At 38.7% G+C, this 15,575-nt stretch overlaps 1 protein-coding gene across 1 annotated transcript in view; it reads left to right on the top strand.

Moving 5' to 3' along the window:
• Nucleotides 1-15,575, top strand: part of ARNTL2 (aryl hydrocarbon receptor nuclear translocator like 2) — a 109,782-nt gene that overhangs the window by 84,466 nt on the left and 9,741 nt on the right. The window contains 3 exon segments of the mRNA XM_043967416.1: nt 141-199; nt 3,194-3,302; nt 12,787-12,862. Coding sequence (XP_043823351.1) covers nt 141-199; nt 3,194-3,302; nt 12,787-12,862 — 244 coding nt within the window.

Below are 15,575 nucleotides of genomic sequence, written 5' to 3'. Positions count from 1 at the left end.
TATACAAAATAATTGCCTATCAATTTAATCCCCTAGAAACAAGAACAACATCTCGTCCGTAGTAGCTATTTAATAAATTAGTTTTATATTGTGTGTTGAATCAATTTTTTTCTAAATTTTTAGCATTTTTTAAATTTTAGGGGATGTAGAGAATCCAGAGAAACATCACTGGTTACTTGCAGCTCACAGTCATCAGAAGGTAAGATTAGGGGGTTTGGGTTTGGTCTTTGATTTGGACCTGTGATTTCATTGGTGTAGGGAATCGCCTCAGAAGAAATCCCTTCTATGAATGCAGATCAGCAACTTCTCTGCAAAGGATTAGTTTAGATTATTGCCTGGGGCACTGGATTGTTAGGGGACTTGTCTCAGAGGGAGGATTTGAACCCAGGTCTTCTTGTCTCTGAAGCCAGTCCTCCATCCACTATTGCCAATCTGCCTTTAAGCTTAGTTTTAGTTCTTTTTTTTTTTTCCTGTGCTGAAAAAAAGATAGGGAGCTAGAGTTTGGGATTGTTTGTTGTTGTTCATCTTTAATTCTCCAAGAGGACATTAGGATGGGTGATGTCTTCACTTGCAAGTGAATTGGGGTACTATATGTTGAACTATGGGGAGCCAAATGCCATATTAAAGTAAGAGGAAGAAGCCAATATGCTGCTTGGAGGCAAGATTTCTAGATACTGGCAATGTTTAGTAAGGAGTAATAGGAAAGGGAGAATGATGATTCTGCAATTTAAACTATTTCTATATCACTCAATCCATCAGCAAGCATTTGTTAAGCACTTTATATATGTCAGGCACTATGTTAGAGGATCTGAATACAGAGACAAGAACCAAGTAGTCCTTACCCTCAAGGAGTTTACATTTTATCAATTAGCAAGCCTTTTGTAAGAAAGTCCTATGTGCAGGGTGGAGAAGCAGTAGGGTACAATGATTAGAGAGCCGGCTTCAGTATCAGGAAGACCCTAGTTTACATTCTGCTCCTGAAATAATACTAGTTGTGTGACCTTGGGCAGGCTACTTAAACTTAAAGATTCGGCATTCTCTAAGGCTGTAAATTGCAGGAAAGGTATCCATCTGCATTCATAGAGGAAGTTCTTTACCAGGATTTCCCTTTGTCAGTCTAGTTTGGAAAAAAAAAGTGAGGGCATTATGCTAGCAGGGGATGAGGGTAAAAAGAAAAAATGTCAAAGTCTCTGCCCTCATTAAGTTTGTAGTCTACCAAGAGAGACAATTCTGTTTCTGTATGAATACATAAATGTGAGGTAATCTGGTAAGAGGAAGGCAGTGGTAGCTGCTGGGCTCAGGAAAGGTTTCATGTAAAAGATGCCATTTTCTGAAATATTCACATTGGGATATTTGAGTAATCTTGCCTACTCCAGGCATATATCAGGATCCTTTTGGGACCAGCTGTGACCACATAAGGTTGGTTTGTTTTAGGAGATACAAAGATCATGTTACCATGTCCCTAAGATTTTGGTCCTTGACTTTCAGGGGAATCATTAAAAGGGAGCCCAAAGAAAGGCAATCCCAAATCTATGGGGAGATAGGGACCCAGGCAGGGGAAACCCAGAGACAGTAAGATTCTTGGCTTTATGCCTCCCAATGCATCAAAGTTATAGAATGTTAGAATGGAATGGTCATACAATTGATTGGAATTTCCAATGGGAATGTGGACAACCTACATGCCTTCTGGTACTGAAATAAATGCCTTGCCAAAGGCAAGCTACATCAGCTAGAAGTTATGTTAGGAGACCAGGTTGCTTGTGAAATATGTTGAGCTCTCTGTGAAGGTCCCTGGGTTATACTCCTAGGTCTGACGGCTATGACCTTGGATAAGTCAGCTCATTTCTCTGATCCACGCCCCCACCACCACCATTTCCTCACTCGTAAAATGAAAGGGTTGGGCTGGATGATCTCTGAGGTGCCTTCCAGGTCTAAATCTATGATCATATATGATATAATTTATGATCATATGTCATAACACAATCCTGTGTCCAACCGCATTACCCCCTTTAAGAAAGAAACTGGTGTGACTAGCCCGCAGACATCTGAGAGGCTCTTCTGGAGAACATTGAGCACAGCAAACGGTCTGACATTGATGTGCTCACTTTTGCTGGCCTGCTTTGTTTTCATTCTGATTGATGCTTTGTTCTTGCCTCAACTTCTGCTCCTTTCTATTGACTCCAGATTCCCAGAACCTCAGTTTCCCCCATTCTGACCTACATTTGCTATCTCTGCTCCTTGTTTTTAAATCCCCAGCTTCCTTGCTCAGGGGTATGCTGACAAATGTTTAACTGGATGGGGGGGGGGGGGGAGTACACATGACACACTTTTAAGTTTAACCCACATTATCATTTTTGCTATCACTTTCTTAAGTCTCAACAAAGAACAAAACAATGAACTAAGCTCTAATTTGTAGTATTTGCCAACATGAATGCTCACACTGAAAGCTTAATAATTGCCTCTCCTGAGCCCATTCAAGCTGACTCTAGCACACCCCTGCCTTACTCCTTGATGACTACAAGCAGTTTGGCTGTTAACCCTTGCCTACCGTATGCCAGGTGTCTGGATATGATACTTTGCTTTAGGTGGAACAGCATATAGAGTGCTGAGCCTGGAGTCAGAAAGACCTGAGTTCAAATCCAGCCTCTGACACTAATGAGCTGTGTGACCTTAAGGCAAGTCACCTAAAAAAAAAATGGTCTCAATTTTCCTATCTGCAAACATGGGGATGATTATAGCATCTATCTCCCAGGGTTGTTGGAGGAACAATTGAAGTAATAATTGTAAAGTACTTAACACAGTACTTGACACATAATAATCTATGATGATATACCATTTATAATTAACTCATTCATGAATTAGGTCAAACTAGTATTTTGTTCTCCTTAGTTCTTTAAGTATTGAAATAATTGCATCAAACTGTACATTAATTAGTGCCCGTAGTCAGGCACAAAAAGATAACAAGTGTTGTTGCTATTATTTAACCCTTAGACAATGAATTCCTGTTTATTCCTTTGGAGTATGATATCATAACACATTTTAGAGTAGATGGATTGCAGTTTTAGAGTGATACGGGCATTCCACCTAAATAGAAAAAAAACCCTAAACTAAAAACTAACAAAAATGACATGCTTGTAACTGGAATCTTTTCACCATTTCACCATGTTTTTATTTGTGTTTTCCATGGCTTTAGATGCTTCCAGACAGTCTTTTATTAGTGTGCCTGGAATACCTACAGGAACAGTCCTTGGTGTTGGTAGTATAGGAGCAGAGATTGAAAATGAAGTTCTCAACTTACAGAGGTAATTCTATATGGATACAAAATTCTAATGTATGTGTATGTGTGTTGTAGTAGTACTAGTAGTCATAGTGGTAGTGGTAGTAGTAGTAGTAGTAGTAGTAGTAGTAGAGCAAAGACCATGAGTCTTGTGGCTTCCTGTCATGTGGTTTTGATCAAGAAGCAGCTTGGTGCAGTAGATAGAATATGAGGTGTGGAATCAGGAAAACCTGGATTTCAATCCTGCCTAAGGCATTGATTAGTTGTATGGGTACTGGGCAAGTCACTTTGCCTCTCTCAGCCTCAGTCTCTGTATCCATAACATGAGGATAATAATTACCCTTAACACATAGCACAGAGTTGTTCTAAGGATCGAATGGGAAAATGTACATAAAAAGCTTTGCAAATCTTAAAGTACTATATAAGTATCGATGTTATTTTGATCTTCTATATTTAACTTACTTCCAAAAATGTTAATTAATTGCCAGTTGGGGGCATAGAATTATGTTGGCTGCTTAGAGAAATGCAGAACTAACATAACACTACCTGTCTGACCCTCAGCAAATCGCCTCTCTGGGTGTTGGTTTCCTTATCTGTGGAATGACGGAGGTAGACTATATATTCTCTAATGGTTCTTGCAACTCTACATCTGTGATCCCATGTTCTTATGACTAAACAAACCCCTCTTACGGTCTCATTGGGGACATAGGACTTTTGTAACATTACTTAGACTTTGGAGAATTGAATCATATATAGTAGATTTCAGCACTCTGCTCATCTTAAAATTGATTAGTTATTTATTATTTTCTTGTGTGCTTTTCTAGGGGGCCCTTTCCCCTCTCACCAGCCTTTCTATTTGTTGACTTTGAGGTAGTGTCAGGGGCCTGAATCTCTTGCATCCTCTCACTCCATTTGGTTCACTTCCCATAGAGCATTTTGCCATGAGGTCTATACTTCATGGTGTAGGAGAAATGAGAGCTAAGAGACTTGAGCTCTAGTCCTGGCTGTGATATTAGCAATCTGTGTGACTTTAGGGAAGACATTCACTTCTCTAAATCTCCATTTTCCTATCTGCAAATAGCAGGGATTGGACTTAGTCATCTATAGGGTTTCTTCTGACTCAATTATTTGTTTCTATGACAAAAGGTACTCCAGGAGGTCAGAGAAGGGGGAGAAATCAGTGTAGGAAGGTTTTGTGAAGGAATGTGAAGTTGAACTGGATCTTACAGGATTGGCAGACTTTGGAAAGTTAGAGAGGAGGTGGGGCAGGACATTTAGGGAGGGGAAGAGCCTGGGCATGAAATGAGGGGATTGTGAGTTAGCTCAACTAACTGTAGTGGAATGAACAAATTGGAGGAGATGGACTGGGATAAATAAGGTAAAATCAAATTATGGGGCCTTGAATTCCAAGCTAACAGATTTAGATTTTGTTGGAAACTAATAGACTCTTAAACTGTTAAAGCTGAAACGAACTTTATAGATCAGTTAGTCCAAACCCCTCATTTTACAGGTGAGGAAACTGAGGCCCCAAGAGGTAAAATGATCCAAGACCAGGTCTTCTGAATCCAAAACCAAGCCTCTTTCTACTATGCCTTATTGCTCTGCACCCCTGTAGATTTTTCATTGGGAGAAATGACATGGTAAAAGCCATGTTTTAGAAAAATTAATCTGCTACCCACGTGCAGGATGGTTTGAAGCCGTGGCAGTGCTGATTTTAAAACTGAAGCTAATGTGCATCGGTAAGGAATTCAGGATGTAAATCAGGAGAGGGCATCCAACCATTACAAAGCTCAGTGTGAACTACCTGGAAAGCAGGCTATAAATTGAACATTTTCCTCAGCTCCTTTTCGTCTTTTATTTCTCCCTCTGGGGCAATTCCTCAGCTGTCTCATGTAGATGTGATGAGAATTAGTTATTGTTTGTAAAGTGCTTCAGTTTCTCTATTCTCTTTGTCATTTTGAAGAACTGGAACCTGTTTTGGAGAATCAAATATTACCTTGAAAATTTGGTCTATTCGTAATTTCCATTTTTTTGGCAGCATATAAATAAATCCTTTGCTGAAAATATTATTGTACTAAGGCAATAGCTTTACAGGTTATTGATTCTAGAAACAGATATCCATTAGTAGACTAAACCAGAGAGCTTCTTATGTTATGATTGTTTATTTTTCCAACTATTCTTGTGATCCTTGTGACAATAAATTTCCTCCTATTTATATATTCTAGTAAGATGGGCAAAATTAAGTTTAGAATGTGTGATGTTTATATTTCTGCCACAACCAAGTGACTGTTGTCCATATCCATAGTACAGGCTGATCTCCTTCCTAGAAGAAAAGCTAAATGAGAGAGGACTGAAGAATGCCTTTCTCTTCTCTAGGTCATCAAGAAGAATATTTTCTTATACATAAATAAAACTAACATAAAGTCTTTAGTGTGAAAAGGTAGGGGAGGTTATAAAGAGGCAGGGAGGCTGGAAGATGGATAAATGGATCCAGTGGTCACTTCCCCAGAACTTTTCATGATCCTAAACCTGGCAACCAGAACATCCTTGTTGGTGAGAATCAGATGAAGAACAAATCTTCCTTGTTGGCTCTTTTACTCATGGAAGGATGAAATTGTCATTATATCCAGTTAAGAAATTATCAGCTGTTTGGTTTTTGGCAGAATTTGTGGTAGAAATTGAGAGGAAATACCAGACGTATCTCGACATTTAGCCTAGATTTGAGAAGGCAGATTTCAAATGGTTTAGAGAAAGGACTGGTAAGATTCCATGGCCTAAAGTTCTACAGGAGAAGTCAGTTTGAGAGGGATGGGATTCTCCCAGAAACCAAAGTCCAAAGACACAGAGAGAAACAGTTCCAATGAAGAAGAAAAGAAGTTGTCAAAAGAGACCAATGCAGATGCACAGAAATATCAATTAACTTGGATTTCTAAAAGGCCTGTTCTGAAGATGGAAGCAAGAACCTACAATGGGGGGAAATGATGAATGGCACAACCCTGTGAGAAGAATGGTAGTGGTAAGGCTTGAAAAGAACTGAGACTGATGAAGAAAGCAAAAGATAAAAGGGAATGAGGGGTGGGGGCAGCTAGGTGGTGCAGTAGATAAAGTCAGGAGGACCTGAGTTTAAATCTAGCCTCAGACACTTGACACTTACTAGCTGTGTAACCCTGAGCAAGTCACTTAAGCCTCATTGCCCCACAAAAACAAACAAACAAAACAAACAAAAAAGGGAATGAGGACTTGTTTTTGTCACAGTAGTGACAAGAAGAGGCTCAAAGACCTCACTTAAGGCGGATAAAATAATGCTGAGACAAGAAGAAAAAAGGTAGAACTGCTGGCTTCTCATCTCACTTCAGTTTCCTCTGCCAAAGAGAACAATCTCTGGATTCAAAGGACCTACTGGCTCTCTCCCTGTGGCCTACAACATGTCTAGGTCTCTCCCACCCTCAAAAAACCCCTTTCATTTGACTGCCATACCCTCAAGCTATCATGCCTTGCCTTTCACAGTCACATTCCTAAAAAAAAAAAAAAAAAAAAGCTCTTGGCACCGTAATTCTTTCCATTTCCTTTTCTCTCCCTCTTTTCCCAAAGCCTTGCAACTAATCACTCAACAGAAACTGTGTTCTCCAAAGTTACCACCTCCAATGGCCTTTCCTCAGTGTGTATCCTTCTTTCTTGATCTCTCTACTACCTAGGATACTGGTGACCATTCTCTCCTCCTAGGTACTCTTTCCTCTTTGGGTTTTCATGACTTTTCTTTTTCTATCCATCTGGGTCATTCCTCAGTCTCTTATGCTGGACTGTCATTTATATCCTACCCTCTACCTGAAGACATACCTTAAGGCTCTGCCTTTGGCCCTTGTCTCTTTTCTATTTATAGCCCCTTTGCTAGTGATTTTACCAGATTCCCAAGGGTTCAATTAACATGAATATGTATAGGACTTACAGATTTATATAGACAGCCCTATTTCCTCTTCTCAAATCCAGTTTCCTATTGGTCACTGGACATTATGAACGGGATATTCCACAAGCATCTCAAATTCCATATGTACAAAACTGAACTTATTATCTTTCCCCAAAAACTCTTATTTCCCACTTTCTGTCCAGGACACTGGTAAGTCAATCAATAAGCATTTATTAAGGACCTACCATATGCCAGGCATTGTATTAAGTGCTGGGTTATGGCAATATAAAGAAAGCGAAAAAAGACAGTCTTTGCTTTCAGGGAACTCACAGTCTAATGAGGAAGACAACATGAAAAGGCAAAAACTACGTGCACACAAGATAGAGAACATACAAATTGGAGATAATGAACAGAGGGAAGGCACTGACATTAAAGGGGATGATAAGGGGCAGCTAGGTGGTGCAGTGGATAGAGCACTGGCCCTGGAGTCAGGAGTACCTGAATTCAAATCTGGCCTCAGACACTTAGCACTTACCAGCTGTGTGACCCTGGGCAAGTCACTTAACCCCAATTGCCTCACTAAAAAAAAAAAAGGGATGATAAAAGACTTCTCCTAGAATGTGGCATTTTAGCTGGAACTTGGAGGAAGCCAGAAGATGGAGATGAGAAAGGACATTCCATGCATGAAGGATTGTGATTTGTAGAAAATGCTCAGAGTCTGTAAATGGAAGATCTTGTTTGAGGAACAGCAAAACCACCAGTATCTCTGGCTTGAAGAATAATAAGGAGGGGGAAAGGGAAATGACATATAAGAATACAGGAAAGGTAGGATGGGGGCTACATTGTGAAGGGCTTTGAATGCCAAAAAGAAGTTTTGATATTTGATCCTGGCAGTAATAAGGACCCGCTGGAATTTCTTCAGTAGGGTTGTGGGTGGGTAGGTGGGTGACATGGTCAGATCTGTGCTTTAGGAAAATGAATATGACAGCTGAGTGGAAGATGGACTAGAAGAGGGGGAGACTTGAAGCAAGGAGACAATTACCACCATGCCAGTTACACAGGTTCACAGCCATGGAGTCATCCTCAGCTCTTTGCTATCTTCCATCTCCCACATCCATTCTTTTACCTAGCCCTATCAATTCTGTTTCCCACATCTCACACATATGTCCCTGGCTCTTCACTCACATGGCCATGTTCTTAATTTATGGCTTTATTTCCCCTCAATTAGACTATTCTACTAGGTGGTGGAATGGATAGAGTGCTGGGAGAGGCCTGGAGTCGGGAAGACCCGAGTTCAAATCCAACCTCAGATACTTACTGTATAACCTTGGGCAAGTCATTTAACCCTGTTTGCCTCATTTTCCCCATTTGTAAAATGAGCTAAAGAAGGAAATGGAAAACCACTCCAGTGTGTTTGCCAAGAAACCACCCTCCCCCCGAAAAGAAGGATCATGAAGAACTGGACAGAAGTGAAAATGACTAAACAACATATATACAATAAACAACAACATATATACAATATATGTTGTACAGTCCAATATTCTAATAGCCTCCTGTGTGGACTCCTGACTTAATGGCTCGCTTCCTTCCAATCATTTCTCCACCATGGCTGCCAAAGTAATATGTTTAAAGCATAAGTCTGACCATGTCACTTCCCTTTTCAAAAAGCTCCAATGTTTTCCCTATTGTGTCTAAGATTCAATTCACACCTTTCTGCTGGAATTTAAACCCCTCCATAATTTGGTTCCAGACTATCTTTGTAGGTGAGTTGAACATTATTCCCCTTCATTTACTCTTTTCCAGCTAAATTGCCCTATAAAAGAAAAATACTTCCATTCTCTGCCTTTTCACAGGCTGTCCCCCATTTCTAAAGAGCACTCTCTCTCTACTCCTCACTCATAAAAGCCCTAGCTACCTACACAGTTTCAGTCAACTGCTGTCTTCTACATGAGGATTTTCTTGCTTCCTCCCAACTTTTAGCACTGCCTCTTCAAAATTACTTTTTATTTACTTTGCATCTACTTCGCATTTACTCATATGTTCATGTGTTGTTTCTCTTGATAGAATGTAAGCTTTTTGAAGGCAGAGACCTTTTAAAAAATTGTTTGCTTTTGCATGCCCAGGGCCTAGCATAATGCCTCACACAGAGTAGGTGCTTAATAAAACTTGTGGGATTCTTTATTGACATATGAGAAGGTAGTAAAAAAAAAAAGAGAGAGAAAGATCATTCAAGTCACTAGGACTTAATCAACCAAGAACCTGAAAGATATGAGTGCTGAGCCACTGACATTGGTCTTTGAAAGATTGTGGAAGATAAGAGTGGTACTTCAGGATTAGAGGAGGGCAAAATTTCCAGATTTTCTAAGAAGTGCAGAGAATGAGGACTGAAACCACAGTCCAGCTTTTCCTCAATTCCTGGCAAAATGAGAGAACTTTACAAGTACCACTATGCAAATGTGGAAGGGGATCCTTAGGGAAGCAGTGAGTTGTTCCTCACTGAATGTTTTTAAGCAAAGGCTGAAGGAACTTGCCAGATACACTGGAAAGGGGACTTTTGTTTTGCTATAGACTGGAAGGAAGGATATGGCCTTTGAGGTCTCTTCCAACTCTGAAATTTTGTAATATTGTGACTCTAGAACCCCTAACTTTTCCAGTTAAAAGAGGTTGGTTTTTCCCCCAAGAGTTTTTTTTATTCCAGTCTCTATAGTTGAAAGTGTCTGGCCAATGGTTTCTCCTCTAAAGTGATCTTCTATCTACTCTGTGTCTTTGTTTATATATATATATGTTGTTGCCTTTATTAAAATTAAACTTTAAAAATTTTTTTTATTAAAATGTAAACTTGACAGCAAGGATTATTTTTGATTTTACTTTGTATCTCTAGTGCTTAGGGCAAGTGCTGAGTAAATATTTGTTGTCTGATCTTAAAAACTGTAATCACAATGGCCTTTTCTTGATCATAGTCTACCAGTTTAAGAATTACCTAGGGTATGTGTCATGTGAATTCTTCTATAAATGTATGTAACCTTTGGCCCAGGACTCTACAAGGCTTGGACTGACATGGCTGACACAGACCAGGTTCTATCTTTGGAGCTGATTCCCAAAAGAATCATCTCTTTTTGGCTTCCTGCCCTTATCTAGAGTTAGTTATTCCAGGAATATCTCTATAATAAATTCATTCTTGTTGTTCAGTTGTTGTGTCTGCCTCTCCATGACCCTATTTGAGGTCTTCTTGGAAAAGATACTGGAGTAGTTTGCCATTTCTTCTCTAGCTCATTTTACAGGTGAGGAAACTGAGACAAACAGGGTTAAGTGACTTGCCCAGGGCTACACAACTAGTGTCTGAGGCTGGACTTGAATTCAGGTCCTCCTGACTCCAGGTCCAGCACTCTATCCACTTCTCCACCTAGCCGCCCTAATAAATTCATTGTGTAGCCCAAAGCTTCTAAAAATGTGGGTTATATAACTGAATGTGGAGATCATGAAAAATTTGGCAATAGTAAAACATTATGTACACCAATTTTACATACCTGGGTCATGTAAAAATTTCTCTAGCAAAAAGCAAGTGGCAAGTGGGAAAAGTCTAAGAAGCTCTGGTGAAGCCTGTATCCAGAGTCCCCTAAATGATGATTATCACAGTCCTTAACTCTTATAGGGGTACTCAGGAGAGCAATGTACATGGGGTGCACAGCCTTTATTTTATCCTACAGAAAATGTAGATGACAAAAAGGACACACTACAACCCACCAACAGATTCCAAAGTACATAAATTACCCAGCTCATAAGTTTCCCTTGGAAGGCAACCCTTTGACATTCATTCCAGTGAACCACCCCACCCCCCACCATAAATAGTTTGTACACAGTTCTTCACAGACTCATGATAAAAATCTGTGGTCCAGAGTTTCACCAAAAAGCAAAGTTTTTTTAGGACTACCGAGCAGACAATCTTCCATCAGTTCTCATTGTGATGGTGAGAGAAAGGAAAGCTCAGCTCTCTAATCTTTGTCACCTTACTCCCATGACATGTCTTTAATCCTTCAACCCTAAAAGCCACTTGGGAGATTGTCTTCTTTTTTCTAAGAGTCATTATCCCAAATTTTGAACTTAAGAACTCTCAAACTTGTAGTCCCCTATGAGGCTATCAAAAAGCTAGTTGTTACAGTTCAGTCATTTTTCAGTTGTGTCTGAAGGGTGGGTTTCCTGAGCCCCAGTCAACCAATCACCCTGGAGGCAAATAGATCCTGAGATCTAACAGAACTTGTCTGTGTCCTCTCAGTAAGGTGCTTGTAAGGAGTTCCCTCAGATGTCTCCAAAGGCAAGGTAACACCTTTTAATTTTATCGTTTAATTGCATCAATTTCAAACTCATCAGACTTACTCTAGACTGCCCTGATCAAGTCCTACTTACATTCTCCTCCACACTAAATATTGCTGCCCCAGCAAATCAAACTGGGCTTCTAGGAATATTGGTGCTCCAATTCTGGATAATTTTCTAGGTACTTGAGGAAACTACAACAGTTGTCTTCTTGATTGACTTTTCTGATTTCTTTCATTGAGTCTTAGCAATTTATATTAGTCTACAAGCATTTATTAAGCAGATATGTATGCTAAGAACTCTATTCTTCTTGTTGTAGTTTAGTCTTTACATTAATGTGCAACTCTTTGTGACCCCATTTTGGAGTTTTCTTTGTAAAGATACTGGAGTAGTTTGCCATTTCCTTCTCCAGCTCATTTTACAGATGAAAAACTGAGGCAATCAGGGTTATATTTTTATATTGCCCAGTGTCACACAATGAGTAAGTGTCTGAGGTCAGATTTGAACTTAGGAAGATGAGTCTCCTAATTCCAAGTCCAGTACTCTATCAACCACACCACTTAGCTACCCAAGAACTCTGTTTGACACTGCCAATATAAAGGCAAAAAATGAAGCATCCCCTGCCTTTAAGGAGTTTACATTCTGGGGATAGTAGGAAGAAGAACAACATGGGCACTTATAAGGAAATACAAGGTAATTTGGGGAAGGAGGCATTGGTCTAGTGGAATCATTAAGCACAGTTCTAAGATATTCCCTTAAAATAATCTCTTTTGAAGTCCAGACTTCACATATGAGATGGGCCTGGAGCTTACACATACCCCAAAATACATATCATACAACTTCAACAAGCAAAGCTTTTCAGAGTTCCCATAGGTTCATGCTTACCTTGATTCTCACGTGGGCCTGTCCCAACCCAAACCAATCGAAAAGAAAAAAAATTAACAAAAGTGAAACTATAGGAAAATAGATTTTTAAAAAAAGGAAGCAAGCTTCTTGGAGGAGTGAACACACACATGACCCTGAAAAACATAACTGTGAATGACAATCTCGAAGGGTCTCTTCTAAGTTGTCCTGACTCCTGACCCCTAGGATGAGAAGCCTGGGTTTACTCAAACACACACACACACACACACACACACACACACACACACACACACACACACCCCAAAACAAAACCCAATCAAATAGTCCTAGATGATCCTTCAAGAAAAGTAAGGGTCTATCAGGTATTTGGGACTTCAGGTGACTTGAAAGTCAACTGAGAACAAATATCTTTATATATTCCTTTTTAAAGGTTCCATTCTTCTCCATCTCTTGCTGTTTCAAGTCCAACAAACATCAGAGAATCTCCAGCAGTTAACTGTAGTAATGTAAGTATGCATACTTTGACTTTTCAGTGGCTATGTGAGCTCTCCGATGGTTGTGTTACCCTACTCCAGTGTAGGTAACAAGTCATCGATTCCTTCTCATCCTATGTGATTCTTGCCCTTATTTTTTAAAATATTATTTTATTTTTCTCAAGTTACATGTTAAAACAATTTTTTAACATTTGGGGTTTTTTAAAGTTTTGACTTCCAAAGTCTATCTCTCCTTCCTCTCTTCCTCCCTGAGATACTAAGCAATCCAATATAGGTTATACATGTGCAATCATGTGAAACATTTCCATGTTAATAATTTTGTACAAGAAGACTCAAACAGAAAAAAATTAAAGAAAATAAAAGAAAGTAAATGAAATTAAAGAAATGAATGAAAAAATGAAATGAAAGGAAAAAAGAAAGTAAAAAACAGCATGCTTCAGTCTGTATTCAGACAATATCAGTCCTCTCTCTGGAGGTAGATAGCATGCTTCATCATGAGTCCTTTGGGATTGTCTTGGATCATTATATTGTTGAGAATATCTAAGTCATTAATAGTTCTTCATTGTACAATATTGCTGTCACTATGCACAGCATTCTGCTGGTTCTTCTCATTTCACTTTGCATCAGTTCATGTAAGTCTTTCCAGGTTTCTCTGAAACCCTGCTTGTAATGTCTTATAATATAATAATATTCCATTACAATTATATACCACAGCTTGTTCAGCCATTCTCCTATTGATGCATACCCTCTATTTCTAATTCTTAGCCACCACATAAAGAACTGCTATAAATATTTTTGTACAAATAAATCCTTTTCCAATTTTAAAAAATCTCTTAGGGATACAGTCCTAGAAGTGGTATTAGCTTTTTGGGCATAGTTCCAAATTGCTCTCAAGAATGGTTGGATCAATTTTCAACTCCACCAACAGTTCATTAGCATCTCAGTTTTTCTACATGAGATGAATGAAAAGTCCAAGAGACAGAGTTTCTGAGTAATTAATAATCATTGTATTAATTAGGCTATCAAATAATGAATTGATGCTTGGTGGTCTCTCTCAATAACCAAAGACAAAATGGAGATCCTATGACTCAAGAAGAAAAAAGGGCATCTATGGAAGAGTATGGAGTCTGAGGAACAAGATTTTGGGAGAGGGAAAGCATCAGAAATGTAGTATTGGTTACAATTATTTAGTAAAGCAGAAGACAAGACAAGCAGACAGCAAGATTAGGAGAAAGATTATCAGCAAAAGAATTGAGAGAGGCAGCCAATGGAAAGATTGAGAGAAAGAGAGAAGAGACCCAAGGGTAAAGACTTTCCTGAGCACCTAATTCATCAGTGTTCTGCAGGTCACAAAGTCTTTGTGACCAGGTCCCAAGGATCATTCTAGGGACTGAAGGTTAACTGAAGAAAGGAGGATATATCCTCAAAGATTGGGACTGGTAAAGATAGAGAATGCTATAAAGGCTATTCAGAGTCTCATGGAAGCAATTGCTCACCCTTTGAGGGACACAGACTTTGTTCAACCCTGGTGGTCTAAGAGAACAGAACAGAGGCAGCAAAGGCTGAGAGAGGGAAGTAACAATTCTTAACTTTCAAAAGGGAGAAAGGGTAGGCAGTAAGGACATCATAAAAAAAAAAACCCAGCAGAATGATTGATAAGGATAGACAAAAGCTGTTAAAGAAGAGAAATGAGCAAATATTTGAAGGAAAGAGTCATCTTAATACATAAGCACTTCATACAAAAGGAAAATTATGTCAGACTCCACTGAGGAAGGTGAAGGTATTACAAGTTTTGCAAGGCCCCTGACATGACACTGGAGAACATTTCAGAAACTCCACAAGAGTAATCAAGGGTTTATGTGAAAATATCAACAAAATAAGGAAAGAAGTTGGGATTCTTGAGGGAAAAAATCTATGTCTAACCAGAAGCTAGTTGATTAGAACAAAATACAGAGTTTGTTTTCCATGCAGATTCTTTTTAAAAAGAGAACAAAAGATTCGGAGGACAAAAATGTAAAGGCAGAGGGAAAATAATGGAACAAAAATTTTTAAACACCAAGACTGAAAGAATAGGAGCTTCAAAAAAAACAACAACCCCAAAGATATTAAACTTGATGATAAGATACAAACAATTTAAGAATTGTAGATATTCCATGGAAAAATTGGTAAAAGGAAAATCTGAAAACCATACTTTAAGGGATCATAGAGAAATGTTGCCCAGAAATATTGGAGGCAGAAGGCAAAGTACAGATTGAGAAAATCCACACAACACAGAAACACAAAATTTAGCTCACCAAGAACCATTCTAGCCAAATTCCAAAACAACATCAGAGAACAAATTTTTAAGGGAGTAAGAACAAAAAATAATAACATTCCAAGATATTCAGTTTTGAAGTCTCCAAACAATCAGAATAGCACTCTGAGTATAAGAAACCAAAAGAAATATCAGAGTATGATATTCTTAGAAGCAAAAAATTGGCAGAGGAAAAAAAAAAACACCATAGTGTAAAGATGAACCTAAGCAAAAAAAAAAAATTAGACTTCAATAAAAGAGAAGAATTAGAATCATTTCTTTAAAAAATCCAGAGGTAAGCAAATTATAACATACAAACTGGCCAAACCACAGAAAGTTAAATGCTTTCAAATAGAAATGACAATTTTTTTTTATTTCATTTGCTGGTTACAAGTAAGGTCATGAATGTGGGATGAAAGAATATCTTTGTTG

Source organism: Dromiciops gliroides, chromosome 5 (assembly GCF_019393635.1).
Source record: "Dromiciops gliroides isolate mDroGli1 chromosome 5, mDroGli1.pri, whole genome shotgun sequence".
Lineage (NCBI taxonomy): Eukaryota > Metazoa > Chordata > Mammalia > Microbiotheria > Microbiotheriidae > Dromiciops > Dromiciops gliroides.
Note: the sequence above shows the minus strand (reverse complement) of the source record. Positions and strands in the feature narration are given on the sequence as shown.